The sequence below is a fragment of the Strigops habroptila genome, chromosome 4 (genome assembly GCF_004027225.2).
Source record: "Strigops habroptila isolate Jane chromosome 4, bStrHab1.2.pri, whole genome shotgun sequence".
Taxonomy (NCBI): Eukaryota; Metazoa; Chordata; class Aves; order Psittaciformes; family Psittacidae; genus Strigops; species Strigops habroptila.
In genome coordinates this window covers 27,645,643-27,671,616 of record NC_046358.1, presented here as the reverse complement: position 1 = coordinate 27,671,616, position 25,974 = coordinate 27,645,643, and the positions used below count along the sequence as shown (strand labels likewise).

At 43.3% G+C, this 25,974-nt stretch overlaps 1 protein-coding gene across 1 annotated transcript; it reads right to left on the bottom strand.

The window, feature by feature from the left end:
* Positions 1-1,694: 1,694 nt before the first annotated feature.
* ASB2 (ankyrin repeat and SOCS box containing 2) lies at positions 1,695-24,633 on the bottom strand. Its single transcript, XM_030483019.1, has 9 exons — positions 24,389-24,633; positions 22,700-22,804; positions 17,514-17,680; positions 16,697-16,852; positions 14,940-15,185; positions 12,838-13,009; positions 7,450-8,011; positions 3,500-3,653; positions 1,695-2,742 (listed from the first exon to the last, which is right to left on the bottom strand). Exons 1-9 carry the CDS (start codon positions 24,631-24,633, stop codon positions 2,606-2,608), a joined length of 1,944 nt encoding a protein of 647 aa, XP_030338879.1. The 3' UTR covers positions 1,695-2,605.
* Between the last annotated feature and the right edge of the window lie 1,341 nt (positions 24,634-25,974).

Genomic DNA, 25,974 nt, shown 5'->3' with positions numbered 1-25,974 from the left:
TTTGTGTACGTAACAGTGTTGGCTCAGGGGAAATTTCCAGTTTGGGATAGGTTATGAAATCCCACTCCTGTGGTTATACACGCACTTGGTGACTGAATCCTTCTACTAGCCAGCTGTCTCCAGGGCTGTCATTGAACACTAAACAAGCACTTAAGTAAATGGTCTTCACAAGCTGTGTCTATATCCATCACCCTCTATGATTCTTTTATGCTTATTTAATTTCAAGGAATTTTCTTCTGATTTATACCAATATGAGCAAGACACAGACCTTCACTGCTCAAGCCGCATAAAGTGAGAGGTGCACAAACTCCACAAGCAATTTTCTATTAGGCCCTTTCTAAAGGCCCTACAGGGCCTTTACTGGCAAAACTGGTCTAAAGATTTCCTATTCTCCAACCCTTTCCCTCCACCCAGTATTTTTTCAACCTGAAGCAATTCCCTGTTCACGCTGCAGGAGACAAGGGGATAGATCTTAAACTGGTAGTAACAGAAGCCACTTGACGAAATTTCAGCAGTGAGAGAATCTCACCTGACTTTCCAAAGCTTTGCAAGAAGATCACTGTTCAGTGTGAATTGAAACTCTGTTCATTTTTCAACTTCCTTTGCATTTGGGAAGGGGACAGCTACGGACAGAGTGCCCATAGCTGTTACCAGTTCTTCTGCTCACATCCTGTCCTACAAGTGCTGAACACATTTCACACAAAACCATCACAGAATCTGAACTCGTGTGCCCAGACTTGTATGTGTGCAACACACTTTTAGTCCTGTGTTAAGGTATAAAACTCCACACAAATAAAACTCAGTGCAATGCATTTTCCCTACTTACATTTCTATCTGATTCCATGGATGGCATGCAGGCCAACAAACAAAACCAGATCTGTCAGGTTTCTGGTGGGGAATCCAAACAAACCATGGTGTACAGCTCCTTTATCACGTAAGGTAAGAACGAGTGTGTGTCTAGCATAAAATCTGCAAAGACGCAGTTCCAAATTTAGGTTCTTCCATCCTTATTTAGGTGCCTAGTTAAAAATAAGGCACTCATCAAATCAGTTCAGCAAGTCACACCTGTCAATTGAGCTGTAGTCACTGCCAATAACCTTTCATGGGCTCCTCGGCCTCCCCAGCTGTGAGGGAATGTGACTTCTTAAAAACTTCAATAAAAGAATTTCACGGACAATTATAGTGGTTCAGCTGATAGATGGTAACTTGTTAAGCTGCCATAAATCAGTTGTGGATCTGAGCTGCAAATAGGTGACCTAATTTTCAAAGAAGCTAAGATAACTTTCAATGTCAAAGGGAGCTGATAGATACTTCAAACCTCTAAAGTTAGGAAATTCAGGGCTAAATCCTAAGACTTTTATTCTGCTTCAGTAATATCTGACACCAAATGCGGTCCTATTGGCTTAAGTGGAACTACACCTGGTGCAAACAACTTGACATTGTTTAGGCACCTGGATAAGGATTTGGAAGCCTAATTCTGGGTATTTGTTTTCATAAATCTCAGTCTGACTTCCATTATTTTGAAATAATCTCTCTTTCTTCCAGTGATGGTATTGTTACAGCTACAGAGGTCCAAGGAGTAACAGAGGCTGAGTTTTGTAGGGACAAGATCTCCTAGAGAAGGAACAGATAGATAAAGTTGGTTTATCAGTGTTGCATCTCCCTACATACCTCACCTCTCTCCTTCACACCATTTCTGTTCCTGCTCCCGTAGGGCTCTGTTCTGTCCTGACACCAGCTCCATGACAAAGTAAAGCTACTGTTTACGGTGCAGCCACTTCTAATTTACACCCCACCCTCCCCCCAAAAGAAACAACACCAAGAACTCAGAATTGTTTCCAATCCCCAGTCTAGAAAATGCTCTCAAGCAGAATTTCACTTTTTTCTTACTGCAAATGTAATGCAAAATTAACTGTATTCACTATGTGCAAATACAGTTCTTACATCTTTCTTTAATGAAACCTTTCCTTGACTTTTACAGGAATCAGCATTTCTGGATTTTAGTCTATTAAAAAGTTCTGAGATTTGAATGTTCAGAAATTAAGTACTCAGTAAGAAAGGTCCAAAAAATGAAAGCAAAAGTGTTAGCAAGATGGTGTCAAAGTATCAGAGAATTAGCAACCAGCACACTTAGCAGAAATCCAAACAGTAGAATAGAAACTAAAATAAAAATCTGTTGGTGAAGGAAATGTGTTTGCTTTCCCAAATACGTTTACTCTTGACAATTTCTGAATTTTGATTACAGCAGGGATGCTAATCTCCACCACAACCCCAGGATACCTTTGAATTCCTCACTGATACTTGCTCTGGCACTGCTCGGTTTTCAGTGCTGGCTTTCATTTCTCGTTCTTTGCAGACCAAGCTTTGAGGTGAATCATGTGTTTTCTTTTGGAAAACCTAACAATAGTCCTGTGTTTAGCTCCCTGTCTCCTCCATTTTCTTCTCACTCATGCTTCAGAAGTGTATTTTTCTTGGATTAGTCATTGGAGGGCGCTTGACCAAGCCACCAGCAATTCCTCCCCACCATGCACGATGCGTGCCCTTGCCATGCTGATGATGCTGGGTGTCATGGCGGGAAGCTGCTGTGTGTCCAGTGTGCCTTGGGTCACTGTGTGTAATTATGCTGTAAGTATCGAATCAGTCTGTCCGGGAGAGGCAAGGTGTCAAGAAGTTTAATGCGATTTCTTCCAACCAGGCTTCGTACCTTAATGCGGCAAAGATGGGAAAGAGGTCTTGGGGGCTCTGAAAGACAGGCAGGTCAGAAACATGAGCTAAACAGGTTTAAGCTTGAGAGGGACAGCTTGGCTTAGCCAGGTCAGTGGCAAGAGCAAAATGGGAGAAGAAGGAATGAAAAAAAGGGGGCTTTTTCTGTAATGGAGGGATGATATAACTTGCATTGGTGGCAGCTCATCTATTCTGAGGCATGACATAGGGAAGGAAGTGGGGCTGGAGAATGGCATGCTATATCTCATCTCAGCCTTACCAATTGTCCTTTCTAGGAGGATCTAAACAATTTGCTTCCCAGTACTCAGCCTTTCCACTGAAAATAACTGTAATAAGTACCAAATTTAGCTTGGTGCCAGAAAACTAATTCTGATAATGTCTATGAAAGACTTTGGATCCTGAGGGAAAATATATTTAGGAGAGCAGAATATTAGTAGTCTTTAAAGGCCACTGTTGTCTTCTGGGTTGCTGTGGAGATGCTCATGCTGCCCAGCTGTCCTGATCTGACTGCACCCCAGATGCAGCTACATGGCCCTCCTGCACTGGCAATGCTCATTCCCAGAGAGTCAGATCCACCACTGGTGTACATTTAACATCACAGAGTCGGTGACATCCCAACAATTCCTGGTGCCTCATACCTGGTCCAAAATGTCATCTAGTCCAATAGAGAAATCCTATCAAGTTTAAGGGGTGAATACTAATTGGAGATGGTGACTGAGGGTTTGAATCCAAAACCAGGACTATTTGTGCCAGATTTTCTACTGGGTGACCATACCTGCTTTTTCTTTAATGACAGCCCAGTCCTCATAGCTGTCAATATGCTCCTTGAGCCGGGAACAGAGCTGCACATTACCCACATAATCCAGAAGAACATCGATGATCGGTCCGGCCCAGCGACTAATCTCTGGAGTAGACACCATTTCACAAAACTTCAAGGAAAAATAGATTGACTACTGTTAATGGGACATGAATGCACCTGTGGAAATTGCAAGATAGCAACAGCACCAATGTCTTTGGTGGTCCCACCCTATTAAGTTAAGAGGGCAATTATCAATTCCCCTTCAGAAAACTCTAACTAAAGCCTCTTGTTTTGCAGCTGAGGTTAGAATTGCCTCTTTGCAACCACAGCAGAACATAAATCCCTGGTGAAATCCTAGCTCTGGAGCATGGAAAGGATACTGAATTGTTTACGGGGTCCACATGTCCTACTTCTGGAGAAATGGGAGGGCAGAGAAGTTTTGTGCCAAGACAGTGAGGAAGCTGCTGAGAGGTCCATTTAGCCTAGAGCACTGTAACCCAGCCTGCTGGCTCCCTTTCCCTTCTTAAGAGGGGCTCTGTGGGGCAACTTGTGCAAAGGAGGCTTAGGAAAAGACAGAAATTTGGCAGAGCACAGCACCTCCTGCTTCTTGCGAACCCACTAGTATCTGCAGCTTTTGGGTACCAAGCACCTTACTAGAAACAAGTCTGGGGAAACTGCATAGATGAATCCCTGGCATTTTTACTTGCTCATGGGCCTATCCTGGGTCTAATATAGAGGCATCTTCGTTACTCAGTCCTGGATCAGGCAAATTTTCTGTTGCTCCCAGTGTGAGCTGCAGTGTACTCAGAGCTGTTGCATGGAGGGCTGCTTATGGAGATACTAAAGAACAGACTTAAAGACCTGATTTTAAGCAGTCTCATTTAAAAAAAGTAGTGACTTCTTTTCCTGCTTTTATCTAAATATGTATATTATACCAGACAGCTTCATCCATCTCTGTTAGAGTGCTGCATATGATGAAGATATCTGTGGATGTATCAGCATGTGAGCAGCCAGAAAGTTTAACATTAATTAAATCATTCTGTGTGGATAAGAAAGCAGACACATGGACAAACCCAAATGAATGATGGTGGCTTAAGCACCATCCATCAGCTTAGTCACTGAGACTGTCTGCAAGCACCCTCCAAGCCCACTCTAAACAAGAAAGAAAATGCACCAGCTTAAACTTCTTTCAGTTTAAGCTCCTGTAACTAGATCAAATTTGATTATATATGTGTAAGCCCTAACTCAAAATGCATTAAACTTTTTTGTGGATATTGTTATTCAGAAATAAAATTATATTAACTCACCTAGGAAACAATAAAGCTGCAGAAAATTATAAGGCAATTTTATTGAAGGTAAGAACATTCACAGAGGTGTTTACTACTCCTTTGACTTTTTTTTTTCACTGGGCATCACCATGTAGTTTTTCCCAGGAAAATTAGATACAGTAATGTCAGGAGGACCCCAGCAGACAACCCAGTTTCCTACCTGGACCACTTATAGGAAGTTTGGTTTAGTATATCGGGCTGTAATTCTCCAATGCATGTGCCATTGACATGTGGTTACCCATAGGACATGCAAACTGGGGATCTGCACTACTACCTCCAAACAGTAACTCCACTTTGTCAGAGTTTAAATGAGGACACACGTGTAAGGCAATAAACCACTGGATCTTACTTCTCTCTTCTTGCCTCTGCCAGAGACCTTGCCTGTCTTTTTCTCTCTTCCCTGTTGACAAGCTCACTTTACAAAAACATTTTCTGGAATAAAAATGTTCCAAAACGTTTGCAGGAAAAGAAGCATAGCTAAACAAAGAAAAATAATTCAAACCTGCAACTACAGGCAGTGGGATTGACTCAGGGACAAAGTGACTCAGAGCCTGCAGTCTCGGTAGGCCCCTGAATGCCCTCTCGCGGCAGTAAGATACTTCACTCCCCATTTCCACGGATTTGACACTGCAATTCTGGAAACGTGAAGTGAGTCAGCAACCGTTTTTCTGGGTTCACTTTCTCCAGGACACGTTAATTTAGTAGCAACGGTAGTGATTTATAGTTACACATTTTTCAAATCCACTTCCAGTAGCTTATAGTCTTTGTTGTACAAAGACTAATCATTCAGATTTATTATCCTTATGTAATCTTATATAAGAAAATAAAAAAGAATGCACATCTTTTGTGTGGAGAAGTCTATAGTTTCCTAAGATTCTCTATACTTCAGAATACAAGCCATATCACAACTATGTAATGAAGCCTTACTTTTATTAGCCAAATTCCTAACAATCGGAAGCAAATTTAAAATAATATTGGAGGGAAGGGATTGCTTTTTCTTTGTATGCATTTGTCCCTGACCAATCTCTCTCTAGGCACATATGTAATTTTATACAGCTTTTGCTACCTCTGCCTCCTGTAGTCTGACCTTTGAGATGATGACTGTGAGTAACCTAATATTTTGTTAGGCACTAACATTAGTTTTAGGTGAAATCCAGAGGAAATGTTCTGCTTAAATAAGTAAACACAGAACTATTTTTGAGCGCGTAGGATACGATAGAGTGCTATAGACAAACCCTCTCTCTTTGCCTTGGAATTCCAGCCTTCCATTCCCTTTACATGCTACCATATAATGGTTCAAGAACTAGAGTGATATATTTTATCAATTTTTCTGTGACAAAAATGTGGTATCCAAAGCAATTTTGCTGTGATATACACTCTCAAGGAGAAGTCAGCTCTTCAGGATAAGAGATTATTTTGATGGACTCTTACAATCTTCTTTCTAAGATTTCTTTTTGTTTATTTGTTTCCCAGACATGTTACTGCAGAGTAAAGTCTTTTGGAAGCAAGAGTGATAAAAAGGTCAAGATTTCCTAGGATTTTTAATGTATTCTTTCATTCTATCCACCACTGAGGAGCATTTATTGGTGACTATCTCTTTGGGCCAAATGACACTTTCTTCTGAATCCCTCAAAACTATACTTAAACTAGATAGAAGCTGATTTATTTCTTCTCTAATTCTTTGCAAAATAGAAAGACTGAGGTGCTGAGATTTCTTCATCGTGTTGCATGTTGAAGGGTAGCAAATTTTTATTGGAAGGTCAGATTTTGTTTGAGATATATTGGAAGAAGTCAACATACAGAGATCAGGAAAAAAGTGTAATCTTAGATTATACAAAATCCTTTAGGGTATTGAGAATCCAATTCCAGGCCAATGGAAGATAAGCCCAGCTGCACTTTGGAAAGGATTGCAAAGATACATGTGTAAAACTTGGGTATTTAAAATCTGTAACTGGCTTTGAAATCATGGATCTAAATCTCCTAACCTCTTTTGAAAACTTCAAATATAACGCACAGTCACATAGCTAATATAACAATTTATGCTCTCTCTCCAAGGCTGCCTATCCAGTAGACTTGGAAATTACAATTATTTACATTCACTAGTTTACCCACATAAAGTGAAGCACTACCAATTTCAATTTAGCCAGGAGCTTAAATTCCATATCAGACGAAACAAATCTTACAGGGCAAATAAACCAAGAAGCAAGTAGACTGCCCATATGCTACCACCCATATGCTACCACCCATATGCTACCACCCATATGCTACTGCCCATATGACATTGCCTGTCACTTCTGGCACTTCAGGTCCAGAGGAAAAAAATTATTGTAGATCTGACAGCAAGGCTGTCAAGATGGCTATAATTCACTGCAAATTCAAGCTAGGGCCACAATGGCTGTTGCCTACCATCCTGCTGTCATCAAACTTGGACTTGAAATGTTCACAGACTCTTCTTGAGCCTTTTTTTCTGTAAATAAAGCAGGAATAAAGGCATCTTCTCTCACAGGAAAGATGGGAGAAAAAATACATTAGAGTTGTCAAGATACATGAGTAGGAGACACCCTCAGAAGTACTGTAGGTAGACTAGGCAGTGCTTACCTGTACTACAGTTGGCTCCTTGGACACCTGAGGATCGTTAAGTGTGTCCCGTCTGTAATTTAATGCGGGGTGTGGGCCATTTCCATACTGACACTCAAAACAGGAACCTGCATCACAGCCCAGATCCAGGAGATACTTCAGCACAGAAAGGTACTTCATTGAAAACATGATGGTGGCTGGAAATGTGGTGGGGTGGCTTGATATATAGGCATCGATGTTTGCTCCATGGTCAAGGAGCAGTTTCATGGTCTTCAGGCAGCCATGGCGGATGGAGATGAGCAATGGGTTAATGAGGTCTACATTGGGGTTGGCTCCAGCTTGCAGCAGGAGCTCTGTTGCGTAGATGTTGTTGTTAAAAACAGCAAAATAGAGGGGGGTGGTGCGTCTGTCCTCATAAAGGCAGGACCGTTCATTGGACAGAGCAGTGTTAACATCATAGCCAGCATCGATCAGCTCTTCCAAGATGTCGTCATTGTTGCGTTCAGCTGCTAAGTGCAAGGGACTGATGCCACTACGCTTGATGCGGGTGCGGCTGGTCACCGGGATCAGCATGGAGACAATCCTGCCGGGTGGAGAGTCAGTGGACAGCAGTGAGCTCTAGGTGATCCAGGGCATCTACAACCACACAGCAAATTGTAGCTCTCCATAGGAGAAAGCCTGCTAATTTGGGCACAGGAACAACTCTCTCTGAGAGAAACCAGGGTGTGAACTTGAAACCTGTCAACAGCACTCTGTGCTCCTACCTTGCCAAAAATGTGAGTTGTGTGACCCCCTCTTTCATGGAGGAACAAGTGTTTTTGAAATTGTCACCCAGTTTCTATGAGGTAATGGCAGCTACAGGGGTAGTTATGATGGAAAAGAATACATGCTGGCACTTACCTATGCTGTTGTAACCTCTCTTAGGTGCCACAGCCCTAATGGCAGGCACCAGACCAGGATCCCCCAGACGTTCTGTACTTTCATCACCATGCTGTGGGTAGGACTGGAGAAACAGGCACGGCCTGTGGCCCAAGGTGCAAGCAGACAGGCTGTATCTCCCACCTCTATTGGGATTGCTATATTGCTCGGCAGAGAAGTGTGCCAACACAAACCACTGGCAGGCCTCATGGGTCACAGCCACAGCAAGAAGCTTGAGACCAGAAAGGGGGTGAAACCAAACCTTCCTCTGCAGGAGCACGCTAGGATAGACTACATATTTGGTACCCAGGCCTCACCACCCGATTTTACAATTTGGTTATTACCCTGGATTGATCCCTATCCTGGATGCCCTTGCCATGTGGCTTTTGGCTGAGGCAAATCCATGGGGCTATCAATGGCCATCCCAGATCACAGGGAGCCAAAAAGACAATTAGGAAAGGGGAGAAAAAGAAATAAAAATATTTTGCAGGCTGGTTTCCATGCTTTAGCCCAGGGAGAAAAAATGTACAGCCAAGTCCTAAACCCCAGTAATCAGGGATCATTATTGGAAAGCGTGATGTGGCCTTAAACACGGTAAAATAAATCAAGCTGCTCGCATTATGTAATGTGAATTGAAATAGATGATGTACAGGAGCCCCACAGTTGCAAATCCATGATCATTGTCCCATGGGTTAAACCCTCATTTCCTGCTCATAAAGTTGGGTGGTTTAGCCAGCACACTAGGTTAATTTTGTAAATACAGGCAAGTCACCTTCCAGAAAGAGACTGGGCACCATGCAACCTGAGTGTTGCTAACTGTGTCAGGAGATGCCAGTGCTACCTATATAATGCCTGTGGAGACAGAGATATCTAAAAAGGAACTTGTGGGAGCAAGCTAACAAGCTAAGCACACCTTCTCCTCCTCTTCTTCATCCCATGCACACTCCTCTAGCAATCAACAGTTCTTCAAACACAAACATGCAAAGCTCATTTTTCTACCATGTCGCCTTTAAAATGCTCCATATCGTCAGCTTGACTGCTGCAATGGCTGGTCCCAACACTGGGACCTCAAACACACATTTACATAATGAACAAGCGAAATATAAGTGCTAGTCTCAGAAAAACCTTTGTCTGTGATGATCCTGTGATCCTGTGAAATGATCCTGTGAAAGACTGAGCCTTCAATGCCCCCAGAAGCTGAAACATGAGTTGAAGATGCGTAACGCTTTACAGGATTATGTTCCTATTTACATGATGGACTGTCGATGTCTCCAAGTTACTTCTACATCCATTTTTAAACAAAATGGCTTTTAAAAATATGTAAATATCTAAATATCTTGGGAAATTAAGCACTTTCCTCTGCCCTGCCCCCCCCCCCCCCAGCAGCTTCACTAATCTTCCAGCACTGTGATGCTCACCAGGCAGCAGAAGGTTTGGGTGCTGGTGAGCTGGCAACTTCCCACCATTAGCAAATGTTCTGTAAGAGCCATAATAACAAAAAGGGCACAGAGCACTGTGAGGACACCATGCCAAGTACCAGCATTAGTCATCCCATGATCAACTGATTTGAAGATTTAAGGGTCTGTTTTGTTCTTTCCCTCCAGCATACGTGCTTCAGCCAGCTCTTCACATCTGAGTTAAAGAGGCACTGCATCATTTCTGTCTGCAAGGGGGACCTGAACCTCACTGCAAGGGTGCCACACTGAAGCTCTGCATCCAAATGCTGCAGTGTCCCAGACCTCAGTACACTCCCTGTACCACACATTTATTTTGGGAGGAAAAGCAGAAAGCATCAAATTTGTAACAGAGTTTAATCTCGTAGCTTGAACCTGTTTCTATTCCTCATCCTCCAAAGTGGGTTGATTCAGTAATATGGTGCCTCCACCTCTGCAGTCTTTCTGGTCTCACTAGAGGGAGAAGGCAGCTCAAGTGAAGGCAGCCAAGGCCAGACAAGCCAGACCACATCCCAGGTCTGTCACAGGGCTGAGCTTCATGTACAGGTTCAAACAAGTGCTGAGTTTCTCCTTATCTCTGACAACTGCTTCTGCGATTTCTATTTGTTAGAAGTTATATAGAGAAGGAGGTAGAGCATTCTTAGTATGAGTGTGTCAAGAGTTTAATGACTTGTATTTATTTAATAAATCCACCCACACTTCACAAAGTCTTCCCTTCTCAGCATCTCAGTTCTGAGGGGTAAGGAGTTAAACTGACTGCTTGCGATTGTCCTACAGCTGATGAGATGACCCTTATGAATTTGAGGTCAGTATTGACAAGGTGTCATTTAAAATAAACAAACACCAAGCAACAAGAGTTGACAGTTGAGCCTTGGGACCACACTCTTGTCTTTTTGATGGTAGGAGCCTTCGTGTTCTGGCAAAAAGTTGAAGCATGGAATTCCTGCAGAATTACGTATTAAATCTGAAGGAATACAGAGGTCACTGTGAAGGGTGTTATTTTACTGAATACCAAAAGAATTAAGAATGATCAGCCAATTAGGCTAAAGCTTTGTCATTTAGATAAATATTTATAAGAGAAGATTTTTTTCTTTTTTCTTTCTTTTGCACTTAGTTTGCAGCAGTTATGGACAAAAATCTGTGCTCAGTCTTTTACAACTGAAAGAACTCAGAGTTTGGACTGAATTCTGATCTCATTTATGCTGCTGGGTTTTGGGAATAATAGATGTGAGGTCTGAATCAGGCTCTTTCTTTCATAACATGGGGATGGACTTAGGTTGCAGAGTTTCCACGTAAATTTCTTTTCAGGTCAGGATGTCGCACTATTGAGGGGAGGAAAAGATTCAGAGAGCTGGTCCGGACTCTATATACAAATTGGATTCAGATCAACTTACTGTACTTTCAGATGAACTTTTTTGGAAGTGAGCAACTGGAGCTGGGTTCTGTCTCTGGCACATTTCTCTTCTCAAATGTGTTTGTTTTCAAGAAAATGTCCTTGTAACTCAACCCCGAGAGAAGAATCATGCCTGCATTCGTCTATGGATGGAATTCATGTACATGCTCTAAGCATATAAACCCATTACATAAATTCACACTGGGCTGCCCTCTAGAATACACAGCCTGCACAAAGAAGTAGGCTTACTCCAACTACAGAAAATTAATATCCTCATGTCTATTAAAGTGATTTAAGAAGCTATATTGGGATTCCGAAACAGACCTAAATGTTAGGATAAAAGATGCTATAGGAAGGTGTAATGCTGTCAAAAGTTTTCATTCCTCAGACATTGTGAAATATATAAGAATCTGCTCTAGCAGTTGTTTACAAAGATAGCTTTACTATCCAGAAACAGTCTTTGCAGCAGGATATACTTTTTCCTTTGTTTATTATTGAAGGGATTTTGATAGAAACTGTTATAGTCAGAAGAGTTGACTACAGTCACCAAAAAGGTCTATCACCTCAAGATGTGACCGTGTTTTGCAAAAATAACTGTGGGTGACTCACCCTTCCAGCAGGGAGGGATTAAAGGCAGGAGTTAAACTTGCTCTAAGATCAGAAGTAAATGCTCAGGCGTTGAGGCTCAGAAGCATGCTGCAATGTCCCAGGTCTTGAAAGAGCCAGGTAAACACTATTTACATGACAGTGCAACAATCCCATCCCTAAACAGCATCTTCTAAATTGATACTCTTTATCACGGGCTGTATTGTTTCTCCCCCTCCTATAAACACCTGTACCTCAGTGGAGTGGTAAATCTACCCAATTCACAGTTATTTTTTCAATTGGTTACTTTTCTCACTGTTTAAAGAATGTGCTCAGCTCTACCTCAAACACATTTCATTTCAGAAACAAACCACTGGATCTTTTTACGCATTTAAGAGTCACTTAAGAACTCAGTAATAAAGACTATTTTCCAGATCATTAGTAATTCTTGTACTTCTTTTCTGAAGCCTTTCCAATTTACTGAAAGGTTTCTGAAACGGAGGATACCAGAGCTGGACACCATATTCTAGCAACAGTCTCACTAATGCCCTAGAGATTCACTTAACCGCTTCCTGCTGTCAGCCTCTGAATTACTGTTAATAAAACCTGAACACAACAGAGATGAATGCAACATGTTCTGCTTGTGCAGAAGAATCACAGTGGGCTCATGTAGGAAAATGATTGCAAACTATTCTGCAGTAGCTATTGAAGACTAACCCTGCCCCTCCAGATGCTTTTTTATTCCATCTCAAGCATATTTTGTGGAGCTTGGTTTAATCCCCTTCCAAGATACATGATGTTATTTAGCTGTAACAGGTGGTATCTTGGCAAAGCTACATGAATCTTGCACCTCACATTCTTGTTCACCCAATCCCAACACACAATCACACTCATCAGTTTATAATTTTGAACCTGAGCTCTTCAAGCAGAAAGCCCAGTTCTCAATTGGCAGCTCCCTTGCTTGCGATGCTCAGAATTAGATGTGGGACATTACATTCTTCTTTTCATAAGGACTTTGGATTCTTGTCTAAAAAATCTATGAAATGAACTAAAACTTACTTGCAAATCCCTTTTTTCGCTGCTATGTGAAGAGGTAACAGGCCATCCTTATTGGCTTTGTTAGCATCTGCTCCTTGGGACAAAAGAAACTCCACAATAGGTACGTGTCCATTTTTACAAGCTTCATAAAGAGCAGAGGCATTATCACTGGCTTGAGTATTTATATCAGCACCTAGGAAGAAAAGAAAAAAATCTTAGTAAAACAAAAAGGTCAAAATCAAATGGAAGTAACATGCTTTGAATGAACATGTAAATCTCCATGACACTGAAGCTACTAAGTGTGGTGGAAGGAGATGTGAATGAGGTCATCAGAGGTGATACAGTCATATCAGTTATATAAAGTTCTACCATAGTTTTCCAATGGCTTTTAGTATGATGCGCATTTTATGAGGGAAAGCTTAACCCTGGGTGGAAACTATTATCTCCCAGTCATGAATCCAAGCTCCATTCAGCATTGGGAAGAAATTCTTTATGATGAGGGTGGTGAGGCACTGGAACAGATTGCCCCAAGATGTTGTGGATGCCTCATCCCTGGCAGTGTTCAAGGCAAGGCTGGACAGGGCTTTGAGCAACCTTGTCTAGTGGAAGGTGTCCCTGCCCATGGTAGGGGGGCTGGAACTAGATGAGCTTTACGGTCCCTTCCAACCCTATGATTCTAGGGGTTTTGGGGTCATTTTTTCTTGAGCTCTACTGTGTGCTTCTCTTAATAAACATGATACAACTACAAACCAAGACCTAATAATTCTTGGCCACAAACAATTTGGAATCTAGCTTTTTCTGTGCTAGATATTTAAGGCATGAAATCCTGGGTTTCAACTGTAATATACTGTACCATCGTATCCTCAGGAAGGCTGCCTTATGTATATCCTAAATAGGAATGACAGTTCACTGGAGTTTTGCTTCTAAACTCCAGTAAGGATGCTAATAAGTCTCCCAATAAGTCTCCCATTTGACCATGAAAGCTCCCTGCCAAAAAGAACATTTCCCTGTGCTCTCACCCCAAACTGAAACATGTGTTGTGTTTGGTCCTTTGAAGATGTCGTAGCTGGAAACATCAGGGAAATTGCTGTGGCAAAACATAACACAGGACTACATTCCTAACGAAAAAGAAATTAAAAATAAATCCTTTTTATGATGAACATTGCTCATCACAAAAAAATACAGTGATACCATTCCTGGGATTCTCTGAGGAGCTTTTCAGGGCTTCAAAAAATTGGACAGTTTTATTGGATTTTCTCCTGTGTATTTTTCTCAAAATTGAACTTTAAGGAAATCCTAATAGCAATTTAAGCTGAAACTCAAATTACAATCTGCCTTAGTTTCTAAAACTGTATGCAGTATGATGGACTAACTAGTCATATAAAACTGACTTGACAATGCTAGCTGGACAGCAGAACACATCTTTTGTTCCCCAATTCTCATTATCTTTCTTAGCCATACTAACTGCTTCAGAAGTTTTTCTTCATCGCTGCTTAGCTCTTGTTTCACAAGTGCACGACACAACTCTTACCTACATTCAAGACATTAGTCCACAGTGAAAATAAAATATGCCTCAGAGTAGTAGTAAACTAGATTCAAATTCACTCTGTTTAGATATTTGAACATATACACATGGGGACAGTTTGTCTGCTTCTCCTTAGTGTTAATCCATTAACTGTACAATAGTACTTAATCTATTTTCAGCAGGATTCATTAGTGGAGGAGAGCTAACCTTGCCCATCACTGCATATCTTCATGAGCAGATGGGGTTGGCTAATATTCAACTTCTGCCCTCTATTACCAGGTATAGTTGTCTTTTATGACTGATTGGGTTTTAGGCTGCATGTGTGCAGCAATATGGGTTTTGAAAGCTGTCAGATATTGCAATTATAGAGCCCTATATTACTTCCCAAATTAGCTGACCTTGAAAGAATGCTGAAGAAGTGCATGTACTTAGACCATGCTTTCTGAAAGCTTCTACACAATTCAGCCACCTGGAGCAACAGGGTTTCAGCACCTCTGCAGACTCCAGAGACAGAAAAACTGAGATGGGGAGAATTATGGGATCTTTGAAATATTAAGAATTAAATGAGTAAAAGCATGTAATGGCAAACTGTATTCACCACATTTTGCTAGGTATCTCAAAGCTTCCAACTGCCCACTCTCAGCTGCCACGAATAAAGAAGTGATCCCATAGGCATTTGCGGACTCAATCTTGGCACCCCCTTTCACAAGTATATCAATAATCTCCAGGTCATTTCGGGAGACAGCCTCATGGAGAGCAGTCCATCCTCGATTGCAACGATGGTTGGTGTCAGCATTGTACTGTACCAGGAGTCTTGCAGCCTCTGCATTCTTGCGCTCACAAGCTGTTTTGGAAAAAAGGGAAGTGATTAGGACAGGCTTTTGAAAAGATTCTGGATACTGTGGTACCCATTTCATGTACCACAGTGATAAGGCAGTATAATACAACTAGGCCATAGTGAGTAAGACCAAAGACCATCCTGACTAAAGATATTTTCTTGATAATTAATAATATCATATTTGGGTTTATTCTACCAATTTGCTCCATTGCTTTTTGAATCCCAAATCATGAGGTTTCCTACACACCTTTACAGTGGGACCCCAAAACAAAGGTACCTAGAACAAGCAGCCACGTTTTCAAACCCCAATTAGCTTTTGTTGTACAATTTATAGAAAGAGAGGCTAGCACATTCCATAGCAATTGTGGGGCTTTTTTTCATTGAAATAATAGTATCTTTTTCTCACAGAAGACCCATGTTTTGGTTTTGATTCTTCCTTTGGGATACCTCCATGTCTTCCTCTCCCATACACAGGAGTCACATGCACTGAAAACAACTACATGATTAGACACTTCTGTAATTACCTATGCACAGCTCTGCAGAATTTAATTTGCGTACATACTAGGGATGACTAATTTGTTATGACAATTAGTTATGATCATAGACCAGAAGATTTTGCATTAAGACTAGCACATTCTTAGTAAGTTCTTCTGTGGCTAAAGGGTGCTTTCATATTATTGCTTTTATTATTACTAAGTACTACTACTACTACCACTACTATGTGTTTAATGCATAGTTGAACAGCTTTCCTTCAGCAGACTATAAGACAGAATTTTAAAATGAAAGCATTTTAACCTGAGCAGCTCTAATGACAAGTATCCAAAATTGGAGGCCAAACTACTGTTTTAATCAGTAATATGTGATTTTAGTGTTTTAGAGTGCTAAAAATAGTCATGACATGAGCAGTCGGTCAAAGGGGGATGAACATGAAGGTGTGGGAGATCATCTCCTTCTCTGAATCTTTGTGATATCATGGATGTAATGCTGTTCAGCTAAGGAAAGTATTCTTTCTGACCAACAGCAAAGTAATATGTCCATGTCAAACACCAACTACCTCACTGAATTATTTATAGCTTTATGCATCTCCTGTAGCACACAGTCTGGCCCGGCCCACACAGAATCACTGGCATATCTACAGTTACTGTACTCCCACATCTAACAGCAACTTAGGTCCTACTGTTTAGAAAAGCATACATATTTCTATACCATCCAGCTTTCCATACATCTGGGACATTGTGCAGACACTCTGTGCTTAGGGCCCGTAAGCATCTCACGCCCCACCCTCAGCAGCACATCACAGCCTGCACTCTGCAGGGCAGTCACTGATCCTGTCTCTGATGTGAATAAGAAGAAAGGCCGTGGCATAGGGTATCAGACATAGGAGACAGAGGACTACTGAAGGGAGGTAGAAAATGGGAGCTAATTGCTGAGTTTCAGCCCCACATCACAAGGTATCTTGCAGCTCTGCCTTGGTGGTGCCAGAAGAGACCAGCATCCCTGGAAAAGCAGCCACTCACCTTTGTAGAGTGGCGTTTCTCTGGCCTTGTTGGAGATGTCGGGCTCGGCCCCAGCCTGCAGCAGGGTAAGCAAGCAGTCCAGGTTGCCCCGGCTGGTGGCCAGGTAGAGAGCTGTCTCCTCATTGAGGGTGCGCTGGTCGATTGTGGTGGGGTATGCTGTGGAGAAACGGCAAGCCCAAAGTCATTGTGGCGTGTAATGCACAAGTACCTGCAGCATCATCACTTTACAAAATCCTTGGAGTTTTTAGTGGTTTTTTGTTGTTTATTTCTTTTCCTTTTCCATGAGAAAAGTTAAGAATATACTATAAAGCTACTATAACTCTGATTAAGTATCTAAATCAGTCACCAGTTTAGGTTAAAATGTTTAGCTATGGCCACTAGTGATACAGAAAGTTGTTGAGTAACTGCTCTTCAGTAGCAGTTTGAAAACAAACTACAGTAGCTAATAACCTTCAAGCACCAGCACAGAAGTGCTGGGCTGGATCTCCAGTTAGTGGGAAGTGGGGTAATTGCTGTCAGCTGTGGCAGCCGAGCAGCTCACAACAGCCAAGAGCTCAGCTAAAAGGCTCTACTGTGAGAAGCCCAGAGCTTGGCAAGATCTATCCAGTTATCACTTTCTCCTGAAGATTCTAACTTGAGAGGCTTCAGTCTGGAAACCTATTCTCAAAAAGAAAGTGAAATGAATATACACTCAGAAAGGCTGGAAGAAAACTTCACACAGTCCCAGATCAGGATTGGGCTGCTGTTAATTCTGCTTTTTAGTTAATTCATATACTTGTTTTCCCTTTTATAATTAATTAGTTTTAACTTCACTGACCTTTTTGCAACAAGCTCAGGCAACCCACTTGGCCATAGTATGCAGCTTCATGAAGGGGTATCCAGCCATCCTTATTAGGTTCAGAAAGGTCTTTTCCTGATTTCATCATGTTGCTTACTGCTTTTTCATCTCCATCCTTGATTGCTGCCACTACAGGATCAAGTTCTCTTTAAAACAAGATTAAAACTTGATTACTAGTTCCTTCATTACTGAGAAGCTTTTGGCAGCAGCATCACTGTATCATTTGGCCAAAATACTGGACATCGACAGGGTACACAATAAGTATTTGTTGCCCTAAGGTGTCTTGCTACAGGAACTGTAGAGGTAAAATTTGCCTTCTCTAATTTGGCCATTCACAACAGTTCAGAAGAACCACTGGAGGTGGTGATCTCTGTCCTCAGAGTGTAGGGGAAATCTATGTGTGGCTAACCTCTGACACAAACACTTATATTTTAGATATTTGGAGTTGGGGGCTGCTAGCTCTGCATTTGCTCTGTACACTGCCATGCGTGTCTATGGCTGTGATAATTACATCACCCTGCCATTTGCTATCCCATGTGGCAAGGTGTTCCCATATGTGATCTCTTAAGTAAGATCAGCTTTGAAGAGAATTGCCCCTGCTCATCCCTGAAGGAAATTTTAAATTTGATTTGCAGGTGGCTCAGCCTCAAAGCAGAAATTCTTGATAAATCTTATTCTTGTATTTTGAAGATACTTCCTATTTCTCTTCTGTCAGCCTGTTTTCAGAAGTTAGCCAGTCCAGTTATGAGGGAAGGAGAGGTCTGGGTAGACTGTGTGAACATTAGGGTACTGGTCTGGGCTTTCCTTTCTTCTGCCAGGGAAGATTAAAAAAATAAAACCACCCATGCCCATTTTCAGAAATTATAACTACTTCAGACATTATAGACCTTAAAAAATGTGTCTTTGATGTCCCAGTAAGATATAGTTAGGTGCTGGACATTTCTGAAAATCTGCTCCTTAAAAGCCTGTTTGGGAGAAGACCCATTAGCTCTATTGACAAGACCATTCTTGGAAGCCTCTTAGCCAAGTTAGAAATTCCCCCAGTAACTGCAACAGACAGGGGCCTCTGGAACTGCAGCTGGAACCTGGTGCCAAACCCTGAAGCGGTTCACGTTCCTGTCCATTTGAACCCAGCAAATCATTGTCAGGCTCCAGAGGGTCAAGTGACTTCTAGGCACAAGGAGTAAAAGTTATGAAAAAATATTGAGGAGGGAATACTTTAAAGCCTCTTCTGAGCAGAAAGTCATTGAAATGTGTAGAATTGCTGAAAAGTAAATTAGTATTTCAATGTCTACCAGAGAAAACAAAAATAACATCAAAGTCGTCTTTTTTTTGGTGCCACCTAATTCTGAAGCTTTCAAGAAGAGTCTCACTGTGAAAATCTACACAAAGCATGAAGTGTGCTCCATACCACCCAGAAGTGAGACACAAGGAGCAGCCTACAAGTGAGCTTTGCTCTGACAAGCATTGCCTTTGCCAAGCAAACATTCTGCAGAGGCTGGGCAGCAACCCATTTCTCCAAGCTGTATAAGAGCAATTGCAGAGCAGGGCCGACCTGCGCACACCAATCCTTCTGCACAAAAACAGTGAGAGCTGCTGCCTGACAGTCACTGTACCCCTGATCAGCAGTGCCTGCAGGACCTGTCTCCCTCTTTGAGCCCCAACTGAGACAACTGGCAGCACAACTGAGGCAGGGAGCTGGTACCCTGCAGCCAATGCAGGCAGGATCCTTGCCCGTGGCAGTGGCAGACAGCAGCTCTGAGCACAGTGGTGGTTGTGCCTTCCAGCACTAGCATCTGCTTGTGCTCCTGCTGAGCTGTGCTGGGAGAAGGCAGCCACTTCTTCCTTATTCTGAGGCACCAAACAGCTAAGCTCCAGGACTGCAAAAACCACAAGGAAGAAGCATTTTTTTAAGTTCTAATGGGGACTTGCGGAAACTTAACATGGGCTATCTTTTCAGAGGCTGAGAACAAGAGGATGTTGAAAACATGGGAGAGTTTGTGGTTTGAACTAACTCTAAAGAGAAAATCTTGCAGCCTTGAAGGCAGAGAGATGGGAGAGGGAGGTGTGTGTCTCAGAGAGACTATTGGCATCGCCTGGGTAGGAATACAGTATGTAATGAAGGTCACGCAGGGCATTGACAATGAGAACAACCAGAAACTCTGGTTGTGACAGAAGGTCTAAAATGACACAACAGAGTGAGATCAGAGACAGAATAATGTGGGCAGCTCAGCAGAGGAGTCCTCAAAAAGCACATCATTGGCACAGCCTCTGCATTTAGTGCAAGTTACAGGAGCAGCACTGGATTTCATTGCCTTGCAGGGGCTGGAGAGACGAACAGCCTGAAACTCACGCAGGTGTCATTCATTTCAGCTTGCCCAGAGGTACCCAATCTCTGCCATAAACTGATATTAGCACTGAAAGAAGTGAAGCTGCTTCTCTGAGGATAAACTCAGGGCCTGGAGCAGAACAGGTGAGCACAACACGTGTGCCAAGGTGTGGGAAAGACACCATTTCCCAGGTGAAAAAGCATCTGGTGCCACTTGCTCCCTATCTACAGATGGAAGCAGTGACCTCAAAATCAGATTCACAAAAATAGCAACAGTGGAATAGGGGGAGCTGTGGGACACAAAGGCAAGTGTTTTGCTTGATGAGATCGCTAAAGCAGGCAACTGCTTTCCTGTCCACAGCCCACCCAGGGGGAATCAACCGACCTTCTGATAACACGTGGAGATCCCAGAGATGCTGCTGTATCTCCACATTGTTTAGAGTACCCTGGGGACTAAACCTAAAATTACTAGTTTTGTATAGATAATAGATTTTTATACATGCACTTGAAATCGAGCATTTTGTTGAAGTCAGTTAACAGCAACAATTGGCATGCTTGGCTGCAAGAGGAGGTGGAGGTGGGAGAACTTTGTTTTTAAAAGCCTCTGGCACAAGACTGCTGAAGCCATCTGCTGTTCTGTACAAAGGTTCATGTTACACATGCAGGGCAGTGCAGAGACCTCAGGATTTGGGCACATAATAGTTACCAGCACTTTATGAGTTACCGCACGCCAGATGGGCCATGGCAGGAGTCTGTGCGTGGGGCTGGCACACAGCAAGTGCAAGGTGAATTGTGTTAGCTGAGGCCTCAGTGAAAGCAGAGCGTACCTCAGATGTGTGGTAGGGTAAAAAATGTGTGAAGAATCAGTTACTATCCACTTAAGCCCTTGGATGTTGAATGAAGCAAACTTCTGCCAGGCTCCTTGACCTTAAATGATTCCTGAGTAAGATGAGGGGGTTTGCTGGACCAAGCTATACGTGCCTTAGCCAAGAAAATTCCAGATCAGTACAGAAAGTTTAGTGAATCTCCATGTGAAATCCTTGTTTTCTGCCTGGTTCATAGTTGGCTGTTGTAAAAAAACCAACACATTCTGCTGCTTAGATTTCATCGGATATAGAAAAAAAAGAGAGTATTAACTATAGAAGAAGCCTGAAGATCTGATGAAATCTTAATCTTAGAGGTGACTCAAAAGAATTACTGCATTTCAAAGGCCAGTAGCCAAGATAATAAATATTCATGCAGGTGAGATGTATGGCGGGGTCAGTTCAGAATGCTGCAGAATGTGTTCAGTGGACCACAGAAAGGTTAAGCAAGCTCCTTCTCTTCCTGGCAGCCTGGTGAGATGCAGGCAGCATGAAGGAACGTCATCTCCGCAGGTGAAGCCAGCTATCATCCCTGCCTGGCTCTGAGACCAGGGCTATAAAACAGTCATGCCATCATGCTCTCATGTGGCTTCCCAGCCACATTTTGCTCTCACCTGGTAGAAGAGGAGGGCCAGCTTACCAGCCCTATTCAAGCCTTCTTGTGGCTTGAACTCTATTGAGCTATGAGGCAGAAAAAAGAGCCTGCTCTCTGGTCTTTGCGCCCAGAGCAGCAGAGGCATGCAAGATGTGCAGAGCACTTAATCAGAGGATGTGATTTCAGTACGGCCAAGGAGAGCTGCTAGGTGGCAGGGATGAGGAAGACTTCATGTTCCAGCAGAATGAGGTTTTTCCAATGTCAAGGAAGGTCAGTGGAGAGCCAGGAACAGAGCCTGGATCAGCCACAGTGCAGGCTGAGGTGGGAGTACTGTAGGTGAGGGATGAAAGTAAGAGTGGTGGAGGGGTAGTTACTGCAACCATGCATCCAGGGAGGGACTTGTAAGATGGATAAAATAAAGTGAATTTGAACTGGGTAGATAAAAAAGGCAGAGAAGAGTCTTCTGCAGTACTCAGGGTAGTGCTGCCTACCACACTTTCCTCTCTCCATCTGATAGCTAAAGGTAGGTGCATGCATCTGCTCTGCCCTGCAGAAAGCTGTAATAAATCCATCACGGTCCAAACATTTCCCTTGCATGCAGACACTGGGGCAGAGCTTAGGCCACCCCCCTTGCCTGTCTGCTTTCCTCATCCATGTTTGTTTTCACCTAAGCTTATCTATGGTCTCGGCCAACAGAAAAACTTGGCCAGAAGGATCAAAGTCACTCATGCTGGTTTCCTCTCTGGGTAGGTAAGATGTGGTATGTCTTCCTAGTAGCCTTCCTTAGTGTGGCAGAACAGTGCAGGTATTGCTGGGAACAGGCATGGCATTTACAAAATAACTACTTCGAAGGACTGGACTTTCTCACCCTGTTTATATACTGCAATAAAATATTTGTTTCCCCCACTCTTTCCTCATATTTGAACTATAAACTTAATACTAATATAGTAACTATAGGCACCTGCCTGCCTCAGCTACTCTGTTGATATGGGAGCCAGCCTATATAAACAAACCACAGCACAGGCATGCCTTCCCTGCTGTCCCTGTCACCTCAGAGCTATCAAATGACCCAGAGTCCCCAGAACATGTGCACTGTAGGAATGGTGAGGGATGAATAGGGAGAAGACAAGGGAGGTTTGAGGTGGGTCACCAGTAAGAGCCTGACCATGATCCAGGGCAGCTGGGAGGTCAGAAGGAGGAGTGGGAAGGCAGTGAGAGTGCAGTGCAGGTATCAGCAAGACATTCTCCAGCTGAACACCTCCATTTCCCCCCACCAGACACCATCACCACCCAGAAGAGCTGGCATAGGGGGAGAGTGGGTAGAAACAGCTTGTTTTGACTGTGAGGGAAGGTAGGAGAGGGAGAGAGAGGCACTTACATTGGCTGGGATGTGCTGAAGAGGCTGCCGTCGTACCTTCGCCTGACCCCCCAGGCTGCCCCCGAGCTGGATGGCTGAGCACGGCCCCTTGGCTGGGCTGCCAGTCTGGAGTGGCGATGGCATGAATGAAATAAAGAGAAATACTCTGAATAGGAGAAACAGGTCATGTTGAGGCAGAAACAGAGACACACATCCACAGAGACGGAGCAAGAAAGCCTGCCGGTCGGGGCTTTGAACAAAAGCAGATGGCCACGGCTTGCTCCGTGCTGGATTCAGCTGCTCACTCGGCTTGAGTTTATTTTTGGCCCTCTGAGGAAGCATCAGGGGATTCAAATGACCATATAAGACAACAGCGAGGTTAACCCTACCACCACCACACAGGAAGCAGGCACAAGGCGAGGTGAGGTGACATTCATCACGTCTGAAGCACCACGCAAGCAGGTTGGAGGTGGGGGTGGAAGAGGATCCAGGGTCCCCGTGTGACAGGTCTGTTTCTAGCTTGGCATTCCTATGGCAGAAGAGTTCAACACCACTACAGATATGGAGCTACAAGCTGCAGAGGTTTTCCCTCCAGTTGGAGGTCATAAGCTGCTGGGCTGAGGCAAAGGCAGGACAGACTGATGCACAGAAGAGCAGATGCTGCCTTTTGCCAAAATAGCAGGTGTCAAAGGGCTCCCAAGAAAGACAGGACCAAATGGCCATGGAAGCCCTTATTTCCTCTGCATTGGGTCCCCGTGGCAAAGGTGACAGCACAAGCGAATGGTAACAACATAGAGAAGTCATGACCTTTGATGGGAGAAGGACTGCCTGCTGTACAGCATCTTGATTCTGCAGCTACGAAACACATTTACTACTCATCAAATTGTCCTGTTTCCCAGCCTTGGAAACCAACCAATCACAGGTGGTAATGACTGAGGCAAGAGAGGATGGTGGAGTTACGTGAAAGGAGGAACAAAACTTCAGTTACCCCCAGCTTATTAAAAAAATCAGTTTAAAAATACATTTTTCCTTGGTTTTGGGGTGACTTTGTAACCTCTTCCCTCCCCCCTTGGGAAATATGCCTTTTAAAAAATGAAAGGAGAACAATGTCTGAGTTTGAAACTGTCAGCAAGTCTCTGCAACCCACAGCCCAGCATTGCAGGGGAGAAGGATGCCACCACACTTTGGTGTCTGGAGTGGCTCTTGGCTGAGTGGTGTGCTTGAGGTCAGACTCTGGTCTAAAAGAACGACACCCTTTAACGACTGCAGTGGCTAGAAGGTAGCCAGCTCACACTCTTTTATATACCTATTTTTGGCCTCTCTCCTATGTTTTCCCATAACAAGTGCTGTGCTCCCTCTCTGGAAAAACTTAATCTTGGTGTACAGTGTGCCCCTGTGGGGGAAAGGAGCCACTGGTTTCAGCAGGGCTGTCATTCAGGAAAGCCTGTAGCAGTGTTCCTTTTCTTATTTTATTTTATTTGTTGCTTCAAACAGACAACATCAAGAAAATTCTCATTTCACTGTGAGGGCGTACAGTGTTGACCTCATTGTATTTATAGCAGACTCTGGCTTTCAAACTAATGACAGACTAGCAGAGCAGCCGCTCAGTAAAGCTAATTAGAAAGCACGTGTTTTGACAGGGGAAGCTGTTTTCTCTCGCTGGGCAGGGTGTTTGTTGGGATGGCGCAGCTCGGGCAGGTGCTCACTCACCTTTGCCAAGGGTAGATGTGGTAGTTCGGGTTGTGGCCGCTGGAGTGGCTAGGGGCAGCCGCCTCGCTAGGACGTGCCACCATCGACTTCTGGTGGCTCTGGGCATCTGGCTGACACACAGGGTCCTCTCCCAAGCTCTGCTGGATGGCCATCTTTATGAGCTCGTCTTCACTGAGGCTGCTGTACAGGCTGTATTCCTCGCAGCCTATCGTTTGTCTTTGAGTGTTTGCTGCCGTTGTAGCCATTTTTTATTTATTTTGCTTTCCTGTAAAAGGAAATTATGATCATCAAAATGTGGAAAGTGAAAGAAACTCAACCATCTTGTGCTTTTGTTCAGCTCTGCCTCTTGATTAGACTGACCAGAAAACCCTTCAGAAGTCCTTCACCAGGGAAACAACATTATCAGCTAAAATCTGCACTTAACTGCAAAACTTAATGAACTAACTCCTTTCTATCACATACAAGTAACTGGCTCAGCTTAAAAAAGGGAAGGGAGCTGCTACCAGCAAGGCAGGTTTTTACCCACTTATTCTGGTTACGATGGCTAAAGAGAAAAATAGGTTAAGGAAATCCCCATCAGATTTAAGAGATACAGCTTTGAAATTATTTTATTTAGGAGAATGCCAATGGACATCTCTTTTTGTTGTTTTGTTTATTTGTTTGTTTGTTGGTTTTGATTTGCAGGTATTTGTGGACTTTGTTTGTTGTATTTTGATTATTTCTTGTTTTAATTGCAGAAAATTAAGGGAAGAGGTTTGTGTGTCTGCTGGTTTTCTGCAAGGGCAGGTTCTCCACAAAGTGCAAACAGACTTAATGGAGTAATTTTTTCCACCTTATCTGGAGATCTCTCGAGCAACATGCAAATCTATTCTTTGAAGTGACTTTGTTTCACTCAGCAAGATCACACTGATCAGTTTCACTTCTGATTTTTTGCTTTGCACAGAACAAAGTTCAAGGTCATGATCTTAATAGTCAGACTCTCTTCTAAAAACTGGTGGTTGAGATCTGGAAATGAGAGAAGGGGGAAACATCAGGGCATATTCAGCAATTACAGAATGACTGTGAACCATCACCACAGCATGGAGTCAAAGCAAAGACAACCCAAAATGCTGCAGTATTTCCAGCACTAACAGGGAAGTACTAATGCCATGAACTGCATGGTGCTGTAGTAGGATCTCATTCGGATGCCAGAGAGCACTCTGGTCACCAGAGTTCAAGAGCCAAAGTCTTATTTCATGATAGGAGATGGAAAAGCTTGCCTCTGTTAAAAGGATGACAGCCAGGGAGGAGTAGGTTTGCTTTTTATGAGCGCTGAGCAAGAACTCTGTAAAATAATGAACAATGGGTGCAAGCTGCCCAGGAGGGCATGGACAGGAGAGGGGAGGACAGGCAGCCAGCAGAGGGGGACTGTGGAGGCATCTTCCCAGGTGCAGAGAGGAGAGCGGGCACCAGTGGGGCTGCTGACAAAGCTGCCTGCCCTCCCTGGGGCTATCAGCCCCTGCCCCTGCCCACCCATGGGCAGGCAGAGCCACATGCATGAGGATGGCACAGCCACCCAGCTTCCTGCTGCTCAGGACCTGCCTCGC

Coding starts and splice junctions, on each gene's coding strand:
- ASB2 (XM_030483019.1), bottom strand. CDS start 24,633: ATGGCTACAACGGCAGCAAACACTCAAAGACAAACGATAGGCTGCGAG. Junction 22,805..24,388: donor CACATCTACCCTTGGCAAAG/GTGAGTGAGCAC, acceptor TCGCCACTCCAG/ACTGGCAGCCCAGCCAAGGG. Junction 3,654..7,449: donor AGGAGCCAACTGTAGTACAG/GTAAGCACTGCC, acceptor TTTTCCTTGAAG/TTTTGTGAAATGGTGTCTAC.